Source organism: Mobula hypostoma, chromosome 9 (genome assembly GCF_963921235.1).
Source record: "Mobula hypostoma chromosome 9, sMobHyp1.1, whole genome shotgun sequence".
Lineage (NCBI taxonomy): Eukaryota > Metazoa > Chordata > Chondrichthyes > Myliobatiformes > Myliobatidae > Mobula > Mobula hypostoma.
Window position 1 is genome coordinate 148348696 of NC_086105.1, and position 26597 is coordinate 148375292.

The following is a 26597-nucleotide window of genomic DNA, read 5'->3' on the forward strand; positions in this document are numbered from 1 at the left end:
ATGATAGGAGAAGACAGGAGGGGGAGGGATGGAGCCAAGAGCTGGACAGGTGATAGGCAAAAGGGATATGAGAGGATCATGGGACAGGAGGCCCAGGGAGAAGGAAAGGGGGAGGGGGGAAACCCAGAGGATGGGCAAGGGGTATAGTCAGAGGGAGAAAAAGGAGAGAGAGAGAAAGAATGTGTGTAAATAAATAAATAACGGATGGGGTACGAGGGGGAGGTGGGGCATTAGCAGAAGTTAGAGAAGTCAATGTTCATGCCATCAGGCTGGAGGCTACCCAGACGGAATATAAGGTGTTGTTCCTCCAACCTGAGTGTGACTTCATCTTTACAGTAGAGGAGGCCGTGGATAGACATGTCAGAATGGGAATGGGACATGGAATTAAAGGAATATATTCCACCTGGGTAGCCTCCAACCTGATGGCATGAAAATTGACCTCAAACTTCCACTAATGCCCCATCTCCCCCCCACATACCCCATCCCTTGTTTGTTTGTTTAATTATTAATTAATTAATTATTACTTTTTTCCCCTCCCTCTGTCCCTCTCACTATAACTCCTTGCCCATCCTAGTCAGTAGTCATAGTCAAACTTTAATGATCCCGGGGGAAATTGGTTTTCATTACGGTTGCACCATAAATAATTAAATAGTGATAAAACCATAAATAGTTAAATAGTAATATGTAAATTATGCCAGGAAATAAGTCCAGGGCCAGCCTATTGGCTCAGGGTGTCTGACCCTCCAAGGGAGGAGTTGTAAAGTTTGATGGCCACAGGCAGGAATGACTTCCTATGATGTTCTGTGTTGCATCTCGGTGGAATGAGTCTCTGGCTGAATGTACTCCTGTGCCCAACCAGTACATTACATAGTGGATGGGAGACATTGTCCAAGATGGCATACAACTTGGACAGCATCCTCTGGGTTCCCCCCCCTTTCTTTCTCCCTAGGCTTCCCGTCGCATGATCCTCTCCCTTCTCCAGCCTCATATCCCTTTTGCCAATCAACTTTCCCGCTCTTAGCTCCTTCCCTCCCCCTCCTGTCTTCTCCTATGATTTCAGATCCCCCCCCTCTCAAATCTCTTACTATCTCTTCTGTCCTGATGAAGGGTCTCAGCCCGAAACGTCGACTGTACCTCTTCCTATAGATGCTGCCTGGCCTGCTGTGTTCACCAGCATTTTTTGTGTGTGTTGCTCAAATTTCCAGCATCTGCAGATTTCATCGTGTTTGCTTTCTTTACAAACAGCTTTCCGTAGCGGGAGTATTGCTATATTACCATTATCTTAATTAGTATTACTTATTTTTATAATGCTCACATTACAACACCTTTAATTCTATGTTTCATTATTTAATTTTATTACAACACGAAAAATAAATGAATAAAAATTGACTGTTGCACTCAGTGTGATGACTGGGGCAGAATTAGTGTTGCCAACTTTCTCGCTCCCAAATAAGAGGCAAAAGTAGCAGTCAAATATGGGACACTTGTGTTTACACCGAGAAAGACCAAATCCAGTTTAAATTCCATGCGGAATATTTTGGAGGATCAAGAACCAGAAGAAAAAGACTACCATGACCATGAAGCCTTGCGTGGGCACCTGTGTGCACATCCGTGTACGTATGGATTTTTTTCTACAAATCGGTTTTGGCTTAATCTTCCCAATTCTGTTAAGTGAAACTACACTGTCCATACATTATTTCTACTTTATATAGGCTGTGTATTTATCATATCATTCCTGCTTTTACTACATGTTAGTGTTATTTTAGGTTTTATGTGTTATTTGGTATGATTTGGTAGGTTATTTTTTGGGTCTGGGAACGCTCAAAAAATTTTCCCATATAAATTAATGGTAATTGCTTCTTTGCTTCACGCCATTTCGGCTTTCGAACGATTTCAAAGGAATGCTCTATCTTAGTGGGGGAAATACGGGACAAGGGCGGTCCCGTATGGGACAAACCAATTTAGCCCAATATATGAGATGTCCCAGCTAATACGGGACAGTTGGCAACCTAGGCTGAATACTTTCTGCTAGTTCCCTGAAATTTGGCTCATAACTGCAGACAGCCAGTCTGAGACAGTCTGTGAGGTGTCTGTCAGTAAGACAGCTCCTGTATTTAGATTTCATAATTTTCATCTGTTGCAGCACAGCATCCTCGCAAACCTCCTGACAGACTGAATATTTGAATGGACAGCAACACACATCAAAGTTGCTGGTGAACGCAGCAGGCCAGGCAGCATCTCTAGGAAGAGGTACAGTCGACGTTTCAAGCTGAGACCCTTCGTCAGGACTAACTGAAGGAAGAGCTAGTAAGGGATTAATCCCTTACTGAAACGTTGACTGCACCTCTTCCTAGAGATGCTGTCTGGCCTGCTGCGTTCACCAGCAACTTTGATGTGTGTTGCTTGAATTTCCAGCATCTGCAGAATTCCTGTTGTTTGCGTATTTGAATGAACAGTTTCCTTTGTTAGACTGAATGTTGAATCTGCCACGTTTTTCAGGTGTTTTGTATTGGTAAACTGTTACTGAGACACTAGAAAAAGTTTCAGAGGTACACAAGATAATGACACCACTGTTTTTTGTTTCCCAGTTATTTACATTTGGGGAATGTTGGAATTTAAAGGGGGAGAAGTGTTGAAATATGAACATTATAAAGATAAGTTAATACAAATTAGGATAATGGTAATATAGCAATACTCCCGCTACAGAAAGCTGTTTGAAAAGAGGTTGCTTCCAGGTTGCAGGGTTTTACTTCCGGTCTTTCGGACCACAATGCATGGCGGGGGTGGGGGGTGGGGCTATACACACATGCGCACTGGGCAGAAAGAACGGAACTAAAACCTCGCAACCTGGAAACAATCTCTCTTTACAAACAGCTTTCAGTAGCGGGAGTATTGCTATATTACCATTATCCTAATTAGTATAACTTGATTTTATAATGCTCACATTACAACAGTATTTGTGTATTTATTTCTCATTTTTTTCGGGATCTACTGGGAAAGTCTCAAAGATCGACTGGTTGGCGACCACGAGCACCTCGTCTGCTCTCCACTTGAAGGATCTCCAGCCGGAAGCATCACTGAGATCAAGGTGCTTCTCCATCCTTTCAATGACCGAGAGCTTGGAACAAAATTAACAAAGTTCAAAGTAAATTTATATCAAAGTGCAACAGTGTATCACCATATACAACCCAGAGATTCATCGGCTCGTGGGCATTCGCAATAAATCCGTAATACAATTCATGAAAGACCGCAGCAACTTGCCATTCAACCTGTGTGCAAAAGACAACAGACTGAGCCAATACATAAAGAAAGAAAGAATAATAATAAATAAGTAAGAACTAAATATTGAGAGCGTGAGGTGAAGAATCCTTGAAAGTGAGTCTATAGGTTGTAGGAACATTTCAATGATGGGACAACTGGTTCAAGAGCCTGATGGCTGAGGGGTAGTAACTGTTCCTGAACCTGGTGGTGTGGGACCTGAGGTTCCTGTACCTCCTTCCTGAAGTCAGCAGCGAGAAGAGAGCATGGCCTGGGTGGTGGGGGTCCCTGATTTTGGATGCTGCTGCTGAGAGTGGGCTTGGAAGTAGCAGTACTGGCTTTTGCATCTCCTGCCCAGTGGGAGAGGTGAGAAAAGGGAATGTCTGGGGTGGGTGAGGTTTTTGATTATCCTGGTCACTTTACCGAGGCAGTGAGAAGGTTAGATAGTGTCCATGAAGGGAGGTTGGTTTCTGTGATGTGCTGAACTATGGCATCAACTTATTTAGGAGCAGCTTCTTCCCCTGCACTATCGGATTTCTGAATGCTCCATGAACCCATGATACGACCTCATCATTCCTTTCCTTGGCACCAGTTATTTATTAGTCTATCTATCTATTGATTTGATTTAGAGATACAGTGCAGAACAGGCCCTTGCGGCTCACCGCCCCGCACCAACCAGGAACCCACCGATTTAACTCTGGCTTAACCACGAGACAACTTACAATGACCAATTAACCTTCTAACCGGTACGTTTTTGGAATGTGGGAGGAAACTGGAGCATTCAGAGGAAACCCATGTGTTCAGGGGAGGACGTACAACCTCCTACAGAAGGCGCTGGAACCGTATTGCAAACTCTGACGCCCCAAGCTGTAAGACTATAAAACACAGGAGCAGAATTAGGCCATTCAGCCCATTGAGTCTGTATTAGCAACACGCTAACCACTACGCTACCATCAATTGATAGTAATTTTATGTTTTTACACTGTATTGCTGCTGCAAGACAAGAAATTAGACAAGACAGTGTTAATAACATTGATTCTGAATTCTCTGGATTTTTTTCTTGTGGTCTTAGGCAGAGCAGCTGCCGTTCCAAGCCATGGTGTATTTGGCAATTTTAACCATCAAGTCTCCTCTGCTATTCAGAAAATCTCTGATTTTCTCCCTGCCTTCTCCTTGTAACGATCAACTCTCTTACAAAACAGGAACCTATAAATTTTTGCCTTAAATACAGATAATATTCTGGTCTCCACAGCTCTCAGTGGCAACAAATTCCAGAGATTCAAAACCTTCTCTTACTTCCCTGCAATTGATGTCCTTTATTACTTCCCTTTGGCCAAGCCAATACTGAAAGAGAGATTCTCGGAGATTACCCCAACCGAATACCCACTCCTTGCACCGGGAGCCACAGGCAGTGGGTTGTGATGCAGAACTCACACTGCAGAGTTTCATTGCTGTCAAAGCTTCATCAGAATCCAAGTACCCATCAAACATCAAAACAGTTAAACATTAAAATCATCCTCTGCCTCTCTCGATATTAACTCTTTCAACATTCTTCAACCCGTTGCTGTTCAGTAAGGTTCAAAGAGAAATCTACCAGTGAACGAGATCAAGTGGTCCTGAGGCTCCAAGACCAGGGAGCCGTGTGTGTCAGGGTAGTGAGTTACTTCAGGCCGGGCGGGGGAATGGAACTACGACTGAGCTGCAAGTAAGTAGGAATGGGTGTGGATAGACAGGAGAATGCAGATGCCGGGACATAGAGCAACAGAGTGGGGAGCGAGTTGGGGGTTGGGGGGTACGTCGGTCAGGAGACTGCCCCCAGGAACGTTGTATCTTCACCATTTACCGAGCCGGAAGACTTTCCTGACTGGACCACTTCGTTCCTCAGCCTGAACACCGACTGAGGTGCGGTGTTTCGTGTCTCTTCCCAACTACATTCCCTCTCGGTACACATCCGCCTGTGTCCCGATCGACATCTCTGGTCCCTCTGCCCGGTGAAGGCGATGGTGACAGCTCAGACTCCCCCGAACAGCGGGGGGACGACACACGCCCGGAAATTGTTCCGCCCGCTGTTGTCGTCCGGACAGATCATCCCCGTTTATCCAGCAACAGATTGTGAAAAAGGTGTAATAAATTGGGGACTGATGACTAAATCATGTGGATATTCTGAGAAGAAAGCGAGTAAGAATTTAAGACTAAAACTAGTTAACATGTTCTGGTGATAGTTCGAAGTTCAAAGTAAATTTACTATCAGGAACGTGTACCATATACTACACTGAGATTCCTGCGGGCATTAACAGTAGAACAAAGAACTACAACAAATCAATGAAAAGCCACATATAATGACTGACAAACAACCTGTTTGCAAAATAAGATAATCTGTTCAAATACAATAATAATAATAATAATAATTAAATAATAAATTGTAGAGTCCTTAGCAGTGAGTCCATAGGTTGTGGATTCTATTAAAGTTACAAAGTATGAAAATGTAAACCTGCAAGTAAGCTGCCTGTATAGTGAATGTAGTTTATGTTTGTTGCTCCTGGAACCTATGTTTTCCCAGACTGAGCAGAGGACACGACGGAACTATTTAACGACGCTCACTTGACGTCATCCAGACGCGCCGCTGGCGAGGTGGCGGGTGCAGGGCCGGCGGCAGCGACGAGGGTAAACTCCGTGTCAACAACATCCGGCGCGTTGGGAGGCGGCCACTCGGCCCCTCTAACCGCTGTTGCATCAATTCTTGAGGTAATTCTGGTTCTTGATCCTTTGCTGGGCTAATGTTTAAACATATGTACTTAAAACATAGTCTTTTTTTAAACTTCCACTGCCCTTTGAGGAAGTGGGATCCGAAACCACGTACCCGGAGGCAGTGGATGAGGGCAGGTACATTAACAGCCGGACCGGTACACGGATTGGAAGAGTTTAGAAAGTTACGGGCAAAACTTGGGCAAGTGGGGTTGTTGGGATGAGTGTTGCACTCACAGAATGCTGGAGAACTCAGCAGGCCGGGCAGCATCAATGGAAAAGAGTAAACAGTCGACATTTCGGGCTGAGACCCTTCAGCTGGACTGAAAGAAAAAAATGAGAAGTTAGGAAGGTGGCAGGAGATAGGTGAAACCGGGGGAGGGGGTGAAGTAAAGAGCTGGGATGCTGATGGGTGAAAACTATAAAGGACTGAAGAAGGAGGAATCGGATAGAAGAGGACAGAAGGCCAAGGAAGAAAATGAAGGGAGAGGAGCACCAGAGGGATGTGATGGTCCAGTAAGCAGATGAAGTGAGAGAGGAAAATGAGAATGGTGAAGGAGGGAGGGCATTACCAGAATGTCGAAAAATCGACGCTCATCCCATCACGTTGGAGGCTACCCAGATGGAATATAAGGTGTTGCTCTTTCAACCTGAGTGTGGTTTCATCGCAGCAGTAGAGGAGGCTGTGGACTGGCATGTTGGAATGTGAAGTAGAATTGAAGTGGGTGGCCACTAGGAAATCTTGCTTTTTCTGGCAGTCTCTCAATCTATGTTGGATCTCACTACAGGAGACCACACTGGAGGCACCGGACACAGCAGTGTCACCTCACCTGGAAGGGGTCCTGAGTAGTAGTGAGGGAGGAGGTGTAGGGGTGTGCGTGGCAGTAGGGAGGGATGAATGGTCAAGGGAGTCACGTAGGGAGCAATCCCTCCAGAAAGTTGGGGGGTGGGGAAGGGATAGATATGCTTGGCGGTAGGATTCCTTTGGAGAAGGCAGAAGTTCTGGTAAGGGCTGCGTTGATGGTGGAGGAAGTCTTTGAAGAAGAATGAAAAGCCTCATCCTGACAGCAGATCCGGTGGAATTGGAGGAATTGAGAGAAGGAGATGGCATTTTTACAAGTTACAGGGTGGGAAGAGGTATAATCCAGGTAGCTGTGAGAATCTGTGGGTTTGTAAAGGATATTGATAGATAAACTGTCTCCAGAGATAGAGGCAGAGAGATTGAGAATTTGCTAGTTGGTAAATTCACCCTCGTGTGTGGGCGGGGGATAGATTGATGGGAATGGAATTAGTGTAAATTCAGATTCATTTATGTGTTGTGTGTACATCGAAACATAACAGTACAATGTGTCATTTGCATTAACAATACAACACAAGGATGGCTCCAAGAGCCACAATAGCAGTTAGCACATCACCATTGTGGCTCATGGTGTTCCTGAGCGGAATTCCTGCCACTGCCTGTATGTTCGTGTGGGTTTCCTCCAGGTGCTCCTGTTTCCTCCCACAGTCCAAAGGCATAGAGTTTAGTGGGTTAATAGGTCCTTGCAAATTGCCCCATGATTAGGCTAGCGTTAAATTGGACGGCAGCTGAGTGGTGCAGCTCAAAGAACCAGAAGTGGCTGCCTGGGCTGTATCTCCAAATTAAATAAATAAAAATTAAATTTAATGTATCACGGTTTATGCAGAAGTAATTTATGAAAGCAACAAATTAATAAACAGGCCCAAAGGGGAATCAGAGCTGAACAGAATGATTTAGTCGTGACCTTTTGAAATCCAGTTTGATTAAACAACAGTCTTTGATTACATAATTGTCATTCTAATTCTCCATTTCCTACTTCCATCAATTTGCAGCGACGATTAATTTATGGGATGTGGGTCCCCGAACAGCACAAGTACATTAATTGAATGAGGAGTGAACACCTTTTGGTATTCAGAGATATAAATATGTAACAAGTTATAATGTATTACACCGCTCCCAACTTGTGTGAAATACAATAGAGCACATTAATGTATTTCTACAGTGACAACTGCTCGGCAACTGAGGTATTTCCAGATGATGGCAATGGGAACTCCAACAACATCTAATTCAGTAAAACATCCCAAAGCTTTTCACAGGAGCGTCAGCAAGCAAGTTTAAAACCAAGACTCATCAAGTAATATTATCACCAAACAACGTCTTGGTCACATACACACAGTGGTCACCATATTAGCTACCTCCTGTATCTAATAAAGTGGCCACTGAGTGTATGTTCATGGTCTTCTGCGGCTGTAGCCCAAAAACTTCAAAGTTCAATGTGTTGTGTGGCTAAAGATGCTCTTCTGTACATCATTGTTGTAATGTTTAGTTATTTGAATTACTGTCACCTTCCTGTCAGCTTGAACCAGTCTGGCCATTCTCCTCTGACCTCTCTCATTAACAAGGCGATTTCACCCCGAGAACTGCCGCTCACTGGATGTTTTTTTGTGTTTCGCACTATTTTCAGTAAACTCTAGAGGGTGTTTGTGTGTGAAAATCCCAGAAGATCAGAAGTTTCTGAGATATTCCAACAGTTCTGTCTGCCACAAACAATCTTTCCATGGTCAAAGTCACTTAGATCTAACACACACACACACACACCCCTCCACCCCGCCACACCTTCAGTCTCCAGTGGTCTTGTGGACTGTCAGGCCTCTGACTTCTCCAATTGACTTGCAGGTCCAGAGCTTTGGCCAACAGCCCCGACTCCCAAACTCACTAACTTCAGTGTTTACTCTTCAGTATCGACCCGAGGACTTGCCATCACGGGACCTCGAACTCTGAACTTGCTGACCTGAGGTGGGGGGAGGGGTCACAAGCCCTCATCCTTGCATGTCTTCATCCACTGCGGGGGTTCCCAACCTTGTTTATGCCATGGACAAATGCCATTAAGCAAGGGATGGGAACCCCTGATCCCCAATGTTAATGTTCGTTTGATGGTCAGCAGATGCTCAATGGGCCGAAGGGCATTTTCTTTGTTTAACACTCTATTATTGACAGTGACTATTCTGATGTTACAAATGCATACCCCTAACTCATGTTTGGTTATATCAGTTAGTGCGTGTATTATTGTCATTAACACAACATGATACAGTGGATCCTGTTTAATTGGGACACATTGGGACCACTGCAGTTTGGCTCAATTAAGCAGCTGTCCTCAAATAGCAGAAGTTTCATGGAAGTAGTTGAAAGGTATAAAAAAAAGACAAATTACTTTTTAACTCAGTAACAAATTATGTTTTTAAATGAAATACAGAACAAATTAGAACACTATCAATAGTACTACAGTACTATAAAACTGTGTATTCGTTCCTGATAGTTATTGATGGAGCTATTCATCCAGTGTACGTAGCAGTGTTCTTTTGATTGACTGTAAATTAACAAAATAAGTTCAGACTACTTTCATGCAATGTCTTCAACAATTGCATCCTCCAAATGTATACCTTCAAATTCTTCATTGTCCCAAACTTGTTGGATTTGTGAAATTGTTTCATTTTCACCCCTGGCTGTTTTTGGCATTTCCAGGCCTGAATGCTTGAAACCGCAGTGAGCAAAACTGTTCTGAATGGTCTCATTGTTTATTTCTCTCCAACTGTCAGGGACAAAAATCACTGCTTTTTGAACACAAAGACACGCATTTGATGTGATTTTAAAAACTGTTTGCTCTGAGCACGATATAGTGTGGAATAACAGCTGAACAAGTGACTGGCACTGGCTGGAAGCTATTCGCCAGCAGTCTCTTGTCCCAGTTAAGCAACAGAGTGTCCCAAGTAACTGAAGGCAATTCCAGCTATTTTCTCAATTAGTTTTTATTCTTGGAGTTGTCTCAAATAAGCGACTGTTCTAAGTCACCACGATGGCCCTGTTAACCAGTTTCCACTGTGCCTTGAAGGAGCTCTGGATACGGTAACTGACAATGGTGTGGCAGTTGACGTTTGTTTTTTGCTGACAGCTATGAACCGCAAGAGAAACGTGATACCAGACGTCTTCCGGCAGGTTAAGAGACGTAAATTAGAGACTGCAAATGGATTTAATTCATTCGATAAGAACAAAACCGACGAGTATGAAGGTAATCATTCTGAGACGAAAAACCTTCATGTTTTAATTTCACCTTTTGGCCAAGGTCCGCTGAGTTCAGAATTAGGTTTATGATCGCTGACATATGATGTGAAATTTGTTGTTTTGTGACAGCAGTGCAGTGCGAAGACAGAAAAATCAGGTTTCATGTCACTGGCATATGTTGTGAAATTTGTTGTTATGTGGCAGTAATACGGTGCAATAGATAATAAAAACTAAATTAAGGTACTTAAAAAAGTAAAATTAAGTAAGTGATGCAAAAACAGAGCCAACTAGAAAAGATAGTGAAGTAGTGTATGTGGGTTCATTGTTTTGTGACAGCAATGCATAATTTAAAAGAAACACTATAAATTACAATAAGTACTAACATTTAATCACATATATTGCAAAACGACGGAAAGGCAGTGAGGTAGTATACATGGGCTCATTGTCCATTCAGAAATCTGATGGCGGAGGGAAAGAAGCTGTTCCTAAATACTGAGTGTGGGCCTTCACACTCCTGGTGGTAGCAGTGAGCAGGGGGCATGTTCTGAGTGATGGGGGTCCTTAATGATGGATGCCGCATTTTTGAGGCATTGCCTTCAGAAGATGTCTTCTGATGGGAAGTGGTGTTACTACAAATTAAAAAAAAAATGAACGGAGCAAAAGAAGGAATAAGGAGGTCATCTTCACTGACCATTCAGAAATCTGATAGAAAAGGGAAAAAGAGCTGTTTCTGAATCCTTGTCTATGAGTGGAGTAGAGAGAATTTTTCCAATAGTGGGTGAATATAGGAACAGAAGGTACAGCCTCGGAATACAAGGATGTCCCTTTAAATGCAGGGGTTCCCAACCTGGGGCCCACAGATCCCTCGGTTAATGATAGGGGTCCGTGGCATAAAAATGGTTGGGAATCCCTGCTTTACAACATGTGATGGCTGTGGAGGCCAAGTCATTGGGTATATTTAAAGTGGAAGTTTCTGCAGTTTTCTCCAGGCCCCAGAACTCCTACAAAATTGGCAACTTGATAATCCCTATAACTAGGCAGGGTAAGGTAGAGGTCCACTATCAAGGGTCCCGAATCAAATCCCGTGGCTCAGATTACCAATTTTAAATTTGGGACATTAAATAAATTTGGAATTAAAAAAAAATCTAATCTCAATGATAATTTGAAGGCTCTGGGCCTGTATTTGCTGGAGTTTAAAAACACTGAGGTGCGGAGGATCTCATTGAAACCAATCGAATATTGAAAGGTCTCGACAGAGTGGATGTGGGAAGGATGTTTCCTATAATGGACCAGAGTAGCCTCAAAATAGAGGGACATCCCTATTGAACAGAGATGAGGAGGAATTAGCCAGAGGCTGGGGAACCTGTAGAATTCATTAACACTGACAGCTGTAGAGGCCAAGTTATTGGGTATATTTAAACTGGAGGTTGACAGGTTCTTGTTTAGTCAGGACATCAGGGAGAAGACAGGAGTTTGCAGTTGGGAGGGATAATAAATCAGCCATGATGAAGTGGCAGAGCAGAATGGATGGGCTGAATGGCCTCATCCTGCTCCTGTGTCTAATGGTCTTAAGGTGATGTAATAATCAAGAAACACCTGGCTTGTGGTGCCAAAGCCTATAGTTTTGCCTTGTCCACACTGGTCGCTATGCGACTGTGTACTCAGTCCTGTAACACTTCAGTTTAGGGACAGTTAGGATGGGCAGTTAGTGTGGGAATTCTCAGGAGCGTACGTGGCCAGGATTGTGTTCTAAAACGTGCTGTATCAGCAAGGATTGTGCTGGGAGCAGCCCGCAGTATCGCCACGCGTCCAGCGCCAATATAGCTTGCCCACAGATTATTAAACTTTACTAATCCGTACATCTTTGTGGAATGTGGGAGGAATCCGGAACACCTGGAGGAAATGCACAAGATTATGAGGAGAACACACAAACTCCTCATAGGACAACAGCATGAATTGAACCCAGATAGTTGGTGCTGTAATCGCCTTATTCCAGCCACTACACTACGGTGCCACCGTGCTGTACTGTTTCATGGCAGAATTTTTATATCATCTGTGTTTTTTGTAAACGACCAAATAAAGAGAGGCTTTTTTTTTATCTTTGCGATTTCACAGATGTGCCAAATGACACAAAATCTGCATTGACTTTTCTGGCGTCCTTGTTCCCTCGCAAGTTATTCGATGATTCCCTTCCACCTATTGTCCTGAAGCATCAGCTTTACAGCATTGTTAAAGACAAGACTACGGTCGATCGTCAGCTGGTAAGTCAGCATGTCATCTAAAACTTTGATAACTTGTATAGATGTGTGGTGGATGTCTGGTTACATCATGGCCTGGTGTAGGAACACCGATGCCCTTGAACAGCTCTCCCAATATAGTGGATAAAGCCCAGTCCATCACAGGTAAAGCCCTCCCCACTATCAAGTACGTCTACAAGGAGCACCGACACAGGAAGGCAACGTCCATCAGCAGGGACCCCCACCATCCAGGCCATACTTTTTTCTTGCTGCTGCCAACAGGAAGGAGGTACAGGAGCCTCACCACCCTCACCACCAGGTTCGGGAACAGTTATCACCCCTCAGCCATGAGGCTCTTAAACCGGTGGGGATAACTTTACTCAATTTCACTCGCCCCATCACTGAACTGTTCCCACAACCTCTGGACTTGCTTTCAAGGACTCTTCACTTCATGTTCTTGATATTTATTGCCTATTTATTTATTAATATATTTTCCCAGTTTGTATTTACACAGTTTGTTGTGTTTTACACACTGGTTGTTTGTCTCTGTTGTGTGTGGTTTTTCATTGAATCCAATGTGATTCTTTGTATTTATTATGAATGCTCACAAGAAAACGAATTTCAGATTTGTATAGGATGTATTTTGATAATAAACTTACTTTGAACTTTGAAGTCAAGGCAGTGACGCCGTGGTGTGTGAAGGCATGTAACCATCTGGTTGGTGACCAGTGTGTATGTGTAATGTATTTTCAAAGTTCAAAGTAAATTTATTATCAAAGTACGTATATGTCACCATATACAGTACAACCGGAGTTTAATTCTTGCAGGCATTTACCAGAAAAACGAAGAAACACAATGGTACGTATGAAAAACCATACGTAAATAAAGACAGACAAGCAACCAACGTGCAAAAGAAGACAATAAAAAAAATGGTTCAATGAATTACTTTAGCATCCATTAGAGTTCTGGATGTGTCTGCAGGTGGATAGTCCCTTGAAAACAGTGCCAGTTTATCCAGCCTCTCCTTGTAACTCAAGCACCCCAGTCCCAGTAACACTGCCATAGATCAGTTCTTACTCCCTTCCCAGTTTAATTTTGTCCTCCAAGAGCAGGGAGACTGGGACTGTACAATTCCTCCAAATGTAGCCATATCAGCTGTAACATGACGTCCCATCTCCTAGCTCCTGTACTCAAAAATGTGGCTGAAAGCAAGCATTCCAGTGGCCTTCTTCACCACCCTATCCACCAGTGTGTCACTTTCAAAGAACCATGTACCTGCACCCTGTTCAAAGGTTCATGTATTATCACAGTATACAACTCTGAAGTCTCCTTGAAACCAAGAAAGAAAAGAAAGGGAGCACGATTATTAATTCTCCCCGCACAAGAAAACAAATAAAAACACAAGAGTTCCCCTCACACAAAAAAATTGCCCCTTTTTATAACCTTCAAGAAAATAACATCACTTTTACCCCAGTGTTTTTCCAACCCCTAGAGATACTAGCTTGTACTTTCTTATCTCTCACAACTTTTGGCCAAGGCACCTCACTTAGAAACAAACAAGAAGTCTATAAGGAGGAAAACATTCTTCACCAGTACCTCATCTCAAGGATGTGCGTCCATCCACATCTTGAGGATATCACCCCGTTCCAAGCTGACGCCATTTTGTCTCACAAACTTCCATTCTGTGCTACAGATTTTAGCCGATTGGCCAGGACGGTAAGATATAGGAGCAGAATGGGGCCATTTGGCCCATTGAGTCTACTGTTATCACTGTTGATCCGTTTCCTCTCAGCCCCAATCTCTTGCCTTTTTCAAGAATCTGTCAACTCCACTTTAAATATACCCGATGGCTCAGCCTCCACAGCTGTCTGTGGCAAGGAATTCCACCATTCAGCACCCCCTACTCTTCATCTCCTTACGAAATGGATGTCCCTCTGTTCTGAGGCTGTGTCCTAGACTGCTCCACCAAAGGAAACATTCTCTCTACATCCACTCTTGAGGTCTTTCGACATTCAATAGATCCCTCTTATTCTTCTGAATTCCAGTGAATACAGGCCCTGAGCCATCAAATGCTGTTCACATGACAAGCCTTGCAATCCCGGAATCGTTTTTATGAACCTCCTATGAATCCTCTCCATATACCAAGGAGGAATGAAAAACTTTCTTATCACACCCCTAAGTCTCTGACATATTAACGGAAGGTATCTGCTGGGGTTTGATTGTAAAATGGTTGAAATGAGAGTCTTTGTCTTCACTCTTTTGTTTGTCAGAATGAGATGAAGGACCTGGGAGTTGTTCGAATTTTCCAGTTTGGATTTGACACGGACGTATTCGGCGTTGTGTTTAGTGAAGATTACAAAAGGAAAGTTCTTGCTGCCACGGCAATGAGAGACGCTGCAGCAACTGTGCAGAGGTTCCTGGAGACGGTGCTCAGCTCGTGTGTGGACATGGGCTTCACCAAGGATCAAATGCTCAAGGAGTTTTCATTTCAGGACCAAGAAATAACGTGAGTGCCCTGCAGCCAGGCAGGATCAGAATCAGGTTTAATATCGCTGGGATAAGTCGTGAAATTTATTGTTTTGTGGCAGCAGTACAGTGCAATGCATTAAAAAAAACTATAAATTACTATGAGAAATACTGTACGTGTATATATAGAAAAAAATTAAATCATGCAAAAGAGAGCAGAAAGTAATGAGGGGTGTTCATGGGCGCATTGTCCATTCAGAAATCTGATGGCAGAGGGGAAGAAACGATTCCTGAATCATTGAGGGTGTGTCTTCAGGCTCCTGTATCTCACCTGTGATGGCAGCAATGAGAAGAGAGCATGTCTTGGGTGATGGAGGTGGTTGATGATGGTAGCTGCCTTTTTGAGGTGTCAGCATTTGAAGATGTCCTCAGTGTTGGGGAGGCTGGAGCTGGCTAAGCTTGCAGCGCTCTGTAGCCGTTTCCGATCCTGTGCCGTGGCCCCTCCATACTGACGCTGACGCAACCAGTCAGAATTCTCTCCACAGTACATGTGTAGAAAGTGGCTGGTGACATACCAAACCTCCTCAAACCCTAATGAAATATAGCCACTGTCGTGCCTTCTTTGCAACTGCGTCGATACGTTGGGCCCAGGACAGATCCTCAGAGATGTTGACGCCCGGGAGCTCCATTGCTGAGCCCTCGGTGAGGACCGGTGTGTGTTCCCTTCCTGAAGTCCACAGTCGGATCCTTGGTCGCACTACATTGTTGCGGCAGAGCCATCCAAATCTGTTTCACTGTTCGATCAGTGGACAAGTGTTTTACTGATGTGAGGGTCACTTCATGGATCAACGGGGAGGATCAGCTCTATTCAACATTTTCACTTGCACATGTCAGAAATTTGCTGTGGTGACATGCAACAAAAATGACAAAATTCAACCATTACATCCCTCCCATCTGTACAACAATCTCTTTGACCATCAGGCAGGAGGTACCGTAGCCCTGAGACAACTGTGAGGATGGGAAACAGCTTCTTTCCCCAGGCTGTGAGACTACTGAACTCCCTGCCATCACCCAGGTCTCATCGTGTATGAAGCGCCAATAGCATTATACAGTTTACTTTTTAACTTGTGTCATAAATGCCCCTTATTTAGGAAGAGGGAAACATCTGGTCAAGATGGTGCCTACATGCAATATCTTCGGTCAACACCTTCTGGATAAACATGAATTCATATATTTCACTTCTTTTATGTCTTTTACATTTGTTTTGTTTGGCGTTATACATGTGTACAGTCAAATGACAATGAACTTAAACTTAAATAAAAACCTAAGAGAGGTTCTTATCTAATAAAGTCTGTGCAGGCGTTGTAGAGGGAGAGGGTCCAGGGAAGATTCACATGAATGATCCCAGGAATGAAAGGGTTAATGTACGAGGAGTGTTTACGGCTCTGAGTCTGTACTCTCTGGAGTTTAGAAAAATGAGGAGGGATCTCAGTGAAACCCATCAAATATTGAAAGGCCTAGGTAGAGTGGACGTGGCGAGAGTGAGAGCCTTGAACCAGAGGGCACAGCCTCAGAATACAAGCAAGTTCTTTTAGAACGGAGATGAGGAGGAATTTCTTTAGCCAGAGTTTGGTGAGACTGTGGAATTTGTTGCCACAGACAACTGTGGATGCCAAGTTATTGGGTATATTTAAAGCAGAGGCTGATAGGTACTTAATTAGTAGGTCAAAGGTCACAGGGAGAAGTCAGGAGAATGGGTTGAGAGGGATAATAATCAGCCATGATGAAATGGTGGAGCTGGTTCAATGGGCCGAATGGCCTAATTGTGCTCCAATGTCTTATGGTCTTATAATTTAGAGGTTAAAGTGCAAATATGGAATAAAATGTGCATAAATATCAGCATTTATTTACAATGCAAAGCAGCATCATAAAAAGTGTTTAAAAGTGTTTATAGTTCGCTGAGGTAATGGAGTGGGCTGGAGGCTGCTAATGATTGTTCAGATTAATGGCCTTGGGTAAGAGGTTTTTAAAATGGAGCATTATTGCAGGGAAGCAGCATCCTTCATCAAGGATCCCCACCACCCAGGCCAGGCTCTCCTCTCACTGCTGCCATCAGGGACGAGGTGCAGGAGCCCCAGGACTCACTCCTCCAGGTTCAGGAACAGTTACTACCCCTCAACCATCAGACTCTTCAACCAGAGAGGACAACTTCACTTAACTTCATTCACCCCAACAATGAACGCTTCCCACAACCTGTGGCTTCACTTTGAAGGACTCTTCACTTCATGTTCTTGATATTTATTGCGGATTTATATATTTATAACTATTATTTTGTTTATCTTTTTTCATTTTGTATTGGCACAGTTTGTTGCCACTTGCACATTGTTTGTCCGTCTTGTTCAAAGTACATTTATTATCAAAGTATGTATACATTCTACAACCTTGAGATTTGTCTCCTAACAGGCAGCCACAGAAAGAAGCCCAGAAAACAAACCCTAAATATATATGAAAAAATGGAGGACTATCTAACAACCAATGTGCAGAGAATAAAAACCACATCATGCCCATAAAAATATGAAAGAATAAACTAACCCATAAAGAAGACCGTTGAACACCCAATGTGCAATAAAAAATACATCATGCAAACAGTAACCGCAAGCAAATAGCGTTTCTGAACTGAATTCTGTAAAGAAGTCCCATAGTTCAGCACAAAGCCGTGTAGCAGTGATCCGAACCGTCCCGTACCTCGCTTTGGGCCTCGACATCCTGACCTTTTCAATCTGGCCCGGCATCAACTCTCCGTCCGAACAATGGGTTCTGCTGCTTTGAGTAACGGTTTGGAAGCTGTGTGTGGTTTTTCATTGATTTTGTTGTGTTTCTTTGCGTTTACTGTGACTGCCCGCAAGAGAATGAATCTCAGGTTTGTATACGATGACGTACATGTACTACGATAATAAATTTACTTGGAGTTTTGAACTTTACTCTGTAATAAGGTTTTATTAAGAAAAGTTTGAATGGGGTTGGGGATAATGGAAAGAGAAAACAGACATGGGGAGTAATTGCTGGAAGTTAAAGGAATCGATGGTCATGCTCTCAGGGTGGGGACTACCGGGGGGAATATGAAGTGTTAAGCAATGCACAGAATGCTGGGGAAACTCAGTAGGTCAGGTAGCAGCTATGGAAGGGAATAGACAGTCAATTTCGCTTAATAATTCTTTTGACCCAAAGTTCAAAGTAAAAAATTATTATCAAAGTATGTACTGTATATGTTCCTGTATACTACCTTGAAATTCATTTTCTTACAGGAAAATAAAAAAATAAGAAAATCTATAAATTTAAAAAATGACAGACAACCAATGTGCAAAAGACAAATCATACAGTTACTAAAAAAATACTGAGTTGTAGAGTCCTTGGAAGTGAGTCTGTGGCTGTGTAATCTTGTTCATTGTTGTGGAGAGTGAAATTATCCATGCTGGTTCGGGAGCCTAATGATTGTAGGGTAATAACTGTAACTGAAGCTGGTGCTGTGGGATGATGGATGCCTCTTTCTTTTGGCAGTGTTCCATGTAGATGTGATCAGTCGTGGGGAGGGTTTTGCCTGTGATGGACTGAGCTGTATCCACCACTTACTGTAGACGTTTCCATCAATGTTTCCGTACCAGGCCATGATGCAGCTAGCTGGGATTCTATCCACTGTCCATCCATAGAAGTTTGTCAAAGGTTTAGGTGACATGTCGAATCTGTGCTAAGTTCTATGAAAAGAAATGTATGTCAGTTGAACTGGCTGTAGTTCCCCTTTTACACTTTCCCTTCCTTTGGCATTCTGTAAATTGAGACACTTGACTGCTTCCACTTTCTGACTGTTCCAGTTCCTCTCACAGGCAGCTGGTGAACGCCGGGGTGCTGACAGTGCGTGACGTGGGAAGCTGGTGGCTTGCTATTCCAGGCGCTGGCCGATTTGTAAAGTATTTTGTGAAAGGTACTGTTGATGTACACGCTTGGTGTAAGGTGCTATCCGAGAGCCCTTCGAACTCCGTTGGAAGGCTGCTGCCGACCTTGTGGCTGTTTAACATTAAGGTGCCCAGAATATTGTGTGACAGGGCTCTGCACCGGACAGTTATGAGTTTAAGTGCCACTCCAGATCTCAGCTTCCAGTGCAGGACAGAGGGATCAGATGTTGATGCAGATTAATTTATTTATCACATGTACATCGAAACTTAGTGTGAAGGGGATTTCTCTTTTCCTGTGCATATATATATAGGCACCAAGGACATATGAAGTCAAGTTTATTGTCATTTAACTATATATACACATGTACCGTCAAACAACACAATGTTTCTCCAGACCAGGGTGTAAAGCACGGTAGTACTCATAACACACAATAACTTAAGGGAAGTAAGGATAAGATTTACAGATGAATTACATTTAAAAACAATAAAGTGCATAAATTAAATATTGCAAGGTAGAGAACAGATTAACAGTGCCCATAATAAGTATTCATCCCTTTGGAAGTTTTCATATTTCGTTGTTTTACAACATTGAATGACAGTGGATTTAATTTGGCTTTTTTGAACTGATCAATAGAAAAGTGAAAACAAATTTCTACAAATTGGTCTAAATTTATCACAATTATTAAACCTAAATAATTGGTTGCATAAGTACTCACTCCCCACCCCCCTTCAAGTCTGTATTTAGTAGATGTAATTACAGCCTTGAGTCTGTGTGTAAAGGTCTCTATCAGCATGGGTATCATGAGTGAACAACCTTTTTCAAGTCCAGCCACAAGTTCACAATTGGATTGAGATTTGGGCTCTGACTTGGCCACTCCACAACATTAACTTTGTTGTTTTAAGCCGTTCCTGTGTAGATAGCTTTGGCTTTTTGCTTGGGCTCATTGTCTTGCTGGTAAACAATTCTTCTCCCAATCGCTTCTCTTGCAGACTGCATCAGGTTTTCCTGCAGGATTTCCCTGTATTTTGCTGCATTCATTTTACCCTCCACCTTCACAAGCCTTCCAGGGCCTGCTGCAGTGAAGCATCCCCACAGCATGATGCAGCCCCTACCATGCTTCACGGTAGGGATGGTGTGATTTTGATGATGTGTGGTGTTTGGCTTATGCTATACATAGCGTTAACTATAATGGCCGAAAAGCTCAATTTTGGTTTCATCAGACCATAGAACCTTCTTCCATCTGACTTCAGAGTCTCCCACATGCCTTCTGGCAAACTCTAGCCAAGATTTCATGTGAGTTTTTTTTTTAAACAGTGGCTTTCTCTTTGCCACTCTCCCATAAAGCTGTGACAGGTGAAGCACCCAGGCAACAGTTGTTGTATGCGCAGTGTCTCCCATCTCAGCCACTGAAGCTTGTAACTCCTCCAGAGTTGTTACAAATCTCTCAGGGGCCTCCCTCATTGGTCCCCTTCTTGTAGGGTCACTCACTTTTTGAGGACAGTCTGTTCTAGTCAGATTTACAGCTGTGCCATATTCTTTCCATTTCATGATGATTGACTTAACTGTACTCCAGGGGATATTCAGTGACTTGGAAATTTTCTTGTATCCATCTCCTGACATGCTTTTCAATAACTTTTTCACGGAGATACTTGGAGTGTTCTTTTGTCTTTATGGTGTAGTTTTTGCTAGGATACTGCCTCACCAGCAGTTGGACCTTCCAGATACAGGTGTATTTTTACTACAATCAATTAAAACACCTTGACTGCACTTGGTGATCTCCATTTAACTAATTATGTGACTTCTAAAACCAATTGGCTGCACCAGTGATGATTTAGTGTGTCTTATTAAAGGGGGTGAATACTTATGCAATCAATTATTTTTTTAATTTGTAATTAATTTAGATCACTTTGTAGAGATCGGTTTTCACTTTGACATGAAAGAGTCTTTTTCTGTTGATCAGTGTCAAAAAAGCCAAATTAAATCCACTGTGATTCAATGTTGCAAAACAATAAAACATGAAAAATCCCAAGGAAGCCGAATACTTTGTATAGGCAGAAAGGTGCTGGGAAAGGGCCAGTAGCATCATGAAGCTTCCCACCCACTCTGCTCATGGACTGTTTTTCTACTGCCATCAGGGTGAAGGCTTCGTAGCATCCCCAGCAGGACTACCAGACTCAAAAACAGTTACTTTCCACAGGCAGTCAGGTTGATCAACACCTCCACCTACTAACACACCCCTCCACATCCCCAACCACCACTACTTTATCATTTCCTGTCAGTCATCTTATGTACAGACACTCCTGTGCCTAGTGTCACTTTATGGACATATAATCAATTTATGTATGTAAGATAATCTTGTATATTTACTACTATTGAGTCCTTTGTCTTGCTTTTTTTGTGCTACATTAGATCTGGAGAACCAATTATTTCATTCTTCTTTACACTTGTGTACTGGAAATGACATGAAACGATCTTGAAATTTTGAAGAGAGAGGGGAGGCGGGCGGGGAACGGTAGATGGGCTGAGTTGTTTGAGTCTGCGATTTGCCTTTTCCGGTTGTTAAAAGCAGAAACTTGGGTTGCACACCACAGGTCGGAAAACTGTTCTGGGGATGATCCGGAAATCAAAGTACAACGAGGTGTTGCAGTCGGAACTGGAGACTCGGAAAGTAACATCTGCTGTGAAGATGGGCATCCGGTACCACGTCCATGACATCGTTGGAGCAGAGTTGGTGAAATGGTAAAGAATAACAACACTTCTTTTGGTTCAATTATTTGTTTATTTAGGTCCAGTGCCGAACAGACCCTTACAGACCAACGAGCTGCATCACCCAGCAATCCACCTAGATGATCGTAGCCTAATCACAGGACAATTTCCAATGACCAATTACCCTACTAACCGGTGCATCTTTGAACTGTGGGAGGAAACCGTACAAAGTCCTTACAGCTAATGGCAGGAGTTGAACCCTGACTAACAATGGCTGGCATTCCAGCGTGACTGCTAACTGTCAGAACATCTGAGCACTGGCCAGATTCTTAATATCATTAGCTATTTAGAGTCATAGTGCTACAGGCTCTTTGGCCCATCTAGTTTGTGCTAAACTGTTATTCTGCCCAATCGACTGTGATGGAGAGGGGATGTCCATGTGATTGAGATCTTGGGGAAATCAGAAAATGCGCCTATTCAAAATGAAGGATTTGAATATGCGATTCATATCTAGAGGACTGTGCCGTTCTTTAACATTATCTTCAAGAATCCAGTAAGTTTGGCAGCACCCTCAGTGTATATCTATTGTATCCGATGATGACGGGAAACCTGTGCGGGAAAGCTTTAGAAAAGCCCCTGTACTGGGGCAGTTCTACTCTCTCGACTTTGGAAGCCAGGTCCAGTGGGCCGAGTATTTGTCAGAACAGGCGGATACAGTGGATGACCATGACCTCTGTGCCTTGCCATGCCCTTCAATCTCCACAGAGTGTTGCAGAACTGCCTTCCTGGCTGTTGGATCTCAACGTAGATCTCAACTGCCAAGTTCTCCCGGAGCTGACTTCACGTGCCAGGACAGACACGTCCCTGTCACACCAGGGTATGAGGCTGCCAGCTATCATCACCTGGTTTAGCCCACCTGTCGAAGTGGTGTACTGGGGTGTGGCCGCTGCCACATGCAAACAGCCACTTGGAACCACGGGTGAGGGCTGAGTGTCCCGTGGAGACCAAAGGTGAATGAGCTGCCCTAGTCTGGACACAAAAAAGCACCTTCACCAGAGGTACTACCCCTCCCTGGACACTCCATATACCCCAGTGTATATACGCTACAATTTTCATACTATTGTTAACTGCAGAGAAAACTATTTATGTTGGTCATTACTTGGGCCTTTACTCTGAAATAATTTCAATTTTTCAATAGAAAAATACTGAATTGGTTATTCCCTAGAGCGTTGGAGAATGAGGGGAGATTTGATAGAGCTATACAAAATTATGAGGGATATAGATAGGGTAATGGTAAGCAGGCCCTGCTGAGGTTTGGTGAGACTAGAACTAGAGGTCATCAGTTAAGGGTGAAAGGTGAAATATTTAAGGGGAATCTGAGGGGCAACCTCTTTACTCGGGGTGATGAGAGTGTGGAATGAGATGCCAGCGGAAGAGATGGGCACGGGCTCAGTTGCAATATTCAAGAGAGGCTGGGGTAAGTACAATAATGGGAAGGGTATGGAGGGCAACGGGCCAGGTGTGGGTCGATGGAACTAGGCAGAATAGGAGGTTGGCAGGGATTAGATAGGCCAAAGGGCCAGTTCCTGTGCTGTAGCACTCTATGACTCTAACACAGGTGGCTCAGAGGGAATTGGGAATGGGGTGAAAATTGGAACTAAGGCCAGAATTGCGCCATCTTCTATCACATTGAAAGCTAGAGCTGACCTGAGGGCTTACAAGGCTGGCTTCTGTCATTGTGACATGCTACCCTTTCTTCAGAGCGCTAAAAAATCGTTTCTGTTTTCCAAATCTTCAGCTGCCGACACGTGACAGATGCTCAGTTTCTACCTCTTTGTAGCTGACATCAATTGTATATTTAATTCTGTTAATAGCATCCCTACGACCAGCGGAACTTTACTGCGTCTGAACAGCACCTGACCCACAGTTTGACAAGATGAGGGACAGGTGCAGCGGGCAAGGATATAATGAAGTGCCAGCAAACGGGAAAGGATACTGACATCAAATGTCAAAAGAAAGACTTGTTAAGATGACTGAAGGAGGAACTGTGTATTATGGTCTTTAATTAATTGCCAAGTCTGTGAAACCAGAATAATATATGTTTATTTAAAATGTGTACAGTTTCCATTTAAAATTTCATTGGTAATTAAGTCAACTGAGTCATTTCAAGTTTCTGCTGAGTTTTCCTTTTTAATGCATCAAATTGACTGCAATAAACTGGTGAATGAATCAGAATCAGGTTTAATATCACTGGCATGTGTCAACTTTGCAGTTGCAGTAGCAGTATAATGCAATACATAAGACCATAAGGTATAGGAGCAGAAGTAGGCCATTCGGCCCATCAAGACTGCTCCGCCATTCAATCATGGGCTGATCCAATTCTTCCAGTCATCCCCACTCCCCTGCTTTCTCCCCTTTGATGCTCTGGCTAATCAAGAACCTATCTATCTCTTCCTTAAATACACCCAATGACTTCACCTCCACAGCTGCTCGTGGCAACAAATTCCACAGACTTACCACCCTCTGACTAAAGTAATTTCTCCGCATCTCTGCTCTAAATTGACATCCTTCAATCCTGAAGTTGCACCCTCTTGTCCTAGACTCCCCTACCATGGGAAATAACTTTGCCGTATCTAATCTGTTCAGGCTTTTTAACATTTGGAATGTTTCTATGAGATCCCCCCCCATTCACCTGAACTCCAGGGAATACAGCCTAAGAGCTGCCAGATATTCTTCATATGGTAACCCTTTCATTCCTGGAATCATTCTTGTGAATCTTCTCTGAACCCTCTCCAATGTCAGTATATCCTTTCTAAAATAAGGAGCCCGAAACTGCACATAATACTCCAAGTGTGGTCTCACGAGTGCCTTATAGAGCATCAACATCACATCCCTGCTCTTGTATTCTATACCTCTAGAAATGAATGCCAACATTACATTTGCCTTCTTCACCACTGACTCAACCTGATGGTTAGCCTTTAGGATATCCTGCACAAGAACTCCCAAGTCGCTTTAAATTCTCTCCCCATCTAAATAATAGTCTGCCCATTTATTTCTTCCACCAAAGTGCATGACCATACACTTTCCAACATTGTATTTCATTTGTCACTTCTTTGCCCATTCCCCTAAACTATCTAAGTCTCTCTTCATGCTCTCTGTTTCCTCAACACTACCCACTCCTCCACCTATCTTTGTATCATTGGCAAATTTAGCCACAAATCCATTAATCCCATAGTCCAAATCATTGACATACATCGTAAAAAGCAACGATCCCAACACTGACCCCTGTGGAACTCCACTGGTAACTGGCAGCCAGCCAGAATAGGATCCCTTTATTCCCAATCTCTGCTTTCTGCCGATCAACCAATGCTCCACCCATGCTAGTAACTCCCTGTAATTCCATGGGCTCTTATTTTGCTAAGCAGCCTCATTTATTATAAAGTTCAAGTTTACCATCATTCAGCCATATACATGTATACAGCTAAGTGGAACAACCTTCCTCAGAGTCCAAGATGCAAAACACATACATCACCTTCAGATTCCTCAAAGTTGTCATAGCCGGGGGTGGGGGGGGGGGTAGTGGACATAAACTCCTACTACCTATTAAATGCTCCTAAAGGCGTGTGTCTCAAATAGCCTCTGACAACCATGTCCAGTTCCTGGCCTTCACATGTGGCTTAGCTGCTAAGCCTGGCTGAACGGTTTTTACTGACAGGAGAAAGGCAAAGGTAAAGACTGGCACCTTAAAGCCAGTCACTCTGGGCCACTGGAGTTCATCAGCTGATCTTGACAGTTCACATAGGAGTAGGAAAACTCTGATCTCAAACCGCTGCTGCCTTGCGGCCATACCCATTCATGGGGAAGGCTATAGGGGTAAAACCCGGAGCTGGAGTCCCTAAGGCAGTCCTATGTTGAGTTCAACGCTGACTGGCAACTCCTGCAGTGCTGCCGATGCCAAACTGTATCGGTCTCTGCCGTTCCTTTGGATTCATCAGCTGTGTGGAGAGGAAGAGCCTGCTACACGGAGCAACAGCTCGCTCTCCGTATCGTATTGCCCTGGCTCGTGTATCAGGTGGACAGCTGGGACACATCTATGGTAAACCCCAACCAATGGAGGGCCTCATTATCACCTACAGCACAGAAAATAATGTCAACATGAGCATATTAACAGATAAATTATTCTGTAAATGTACAAGTTAACGTAAAATACATATACAACATATGTTAAATATACAACAGCATACTGCCACTGGTGCTGTCATTAATAATGTGTACTGGGAGGTACGGTAGCAGGGTGTTCAGACATCTCACAGTCTGGGTGAAAAAGCTGTTTCCAAGCCTAACAGTCATTGTCTTGTACCTTTTGCCTGACTCTATGAGGTCAATGAGATTGTGAGACAGTTGGGAGGGATCATTGATAATCCTAAGGGCTCAGTGAGCACAGTGATCCAGGTATATGTCCTGGATGTGGGAGTTGTGGTGGGGGGGGAGTGGAGTGAGGATTCTCTCTACAGAAATACAGAGAAATAATGAATCATGCATGTGAGGAAATAAGATGCTGGAATGTGCAACAACAACCAAGGTACTGGAAGAACTCAGCAGGATAGGCAGCCTCAGTGGGAAGAAAGGAATCTGTCTATGTTTTGAGTCAAACCCCGTTAACAGTTTTGACTTGAAACAGCAACAGTTTCTCTCCTTCCACAGGTGCTGCATCACCTGCTGAGTTTCTCCAGCACACAGTTTGTTGAACTGTAAATGAGTTTGGGATTCGGTCTAAAGTTGCAGCATTCAAGATTAAAGATTGGCATTATTTGTCACCTGTACGTCAGAACATTGAAAGATACAGTGATGTGTCATTTGTGTCCAATTGGCTAGGATTGTGCTGGAGGCACAAGTGTCACCACACTTCCACTGCCAACATAGCATGTCAAAAATTTACTCACCCTAACCTGTATTTCTTTGGAATGTTGGAGGAAAGCAGAGCACCCGGACATGGTTACAGGGAGAGGGTACAAGCTCCCTATAGACTGCAGCGGGAATCGAACCCTGATTGCTAGTGCGGTAAAGCAATTGTGTTCATTGCTACACTACTGTGTCTCCTGTTAGCTAGAATACTGTAAGTTAGAAAGAACCTGGCCATAAACTGTCTTTAGTGG

At 43.4% G+C, this 26597-nt stretch overlaps 1 protein-coding gene across 2 annotated transcripts; it reads left to right on the forward strand.

Moving 5' to 3' along the window:
* Positions 1–5420: 5420 nt before the first annotated feature.
* On the forward strand, positions 5421–24977 carry LOC134352167 (inactive serine/threonine-protein kinase 19-like). 2 transcript variants are annotated; one of them, XM_063059424.1, is made up of 8 exons: positions 5421–5436; positions 5819–6003; positions 9972–10088; positions 12197–12342; positions 14589–14824; positions 18654–18763; positions 21327–21474; positions 23316–24977. In XM_063059424.1, exons 3-8 carry the CDS (start codon positions 9974–9976, stop codon positions 23359–23361), a joined length of 801 nt encoding a protein of 266 aa, XP_062915494.1. In that variant the 5' UTR covers positions 5421–5436; positions 5819–6003; positions 9972–9973; the 3' UTR covers positions 23362–24977. The 2 variants fall into 2 exon arrangements, with proteins under 2 accessions (XP_062915494.1, XP_062915495.1); XM_063059425.1 differs by lacking the exon at positions 5421–5436 and having other exon boundaries at positions 5821–6003; positions 18666–18763; positions 23316–24975.
* Positions 24978–26597: the final 1620 nt, after the last annotated feature.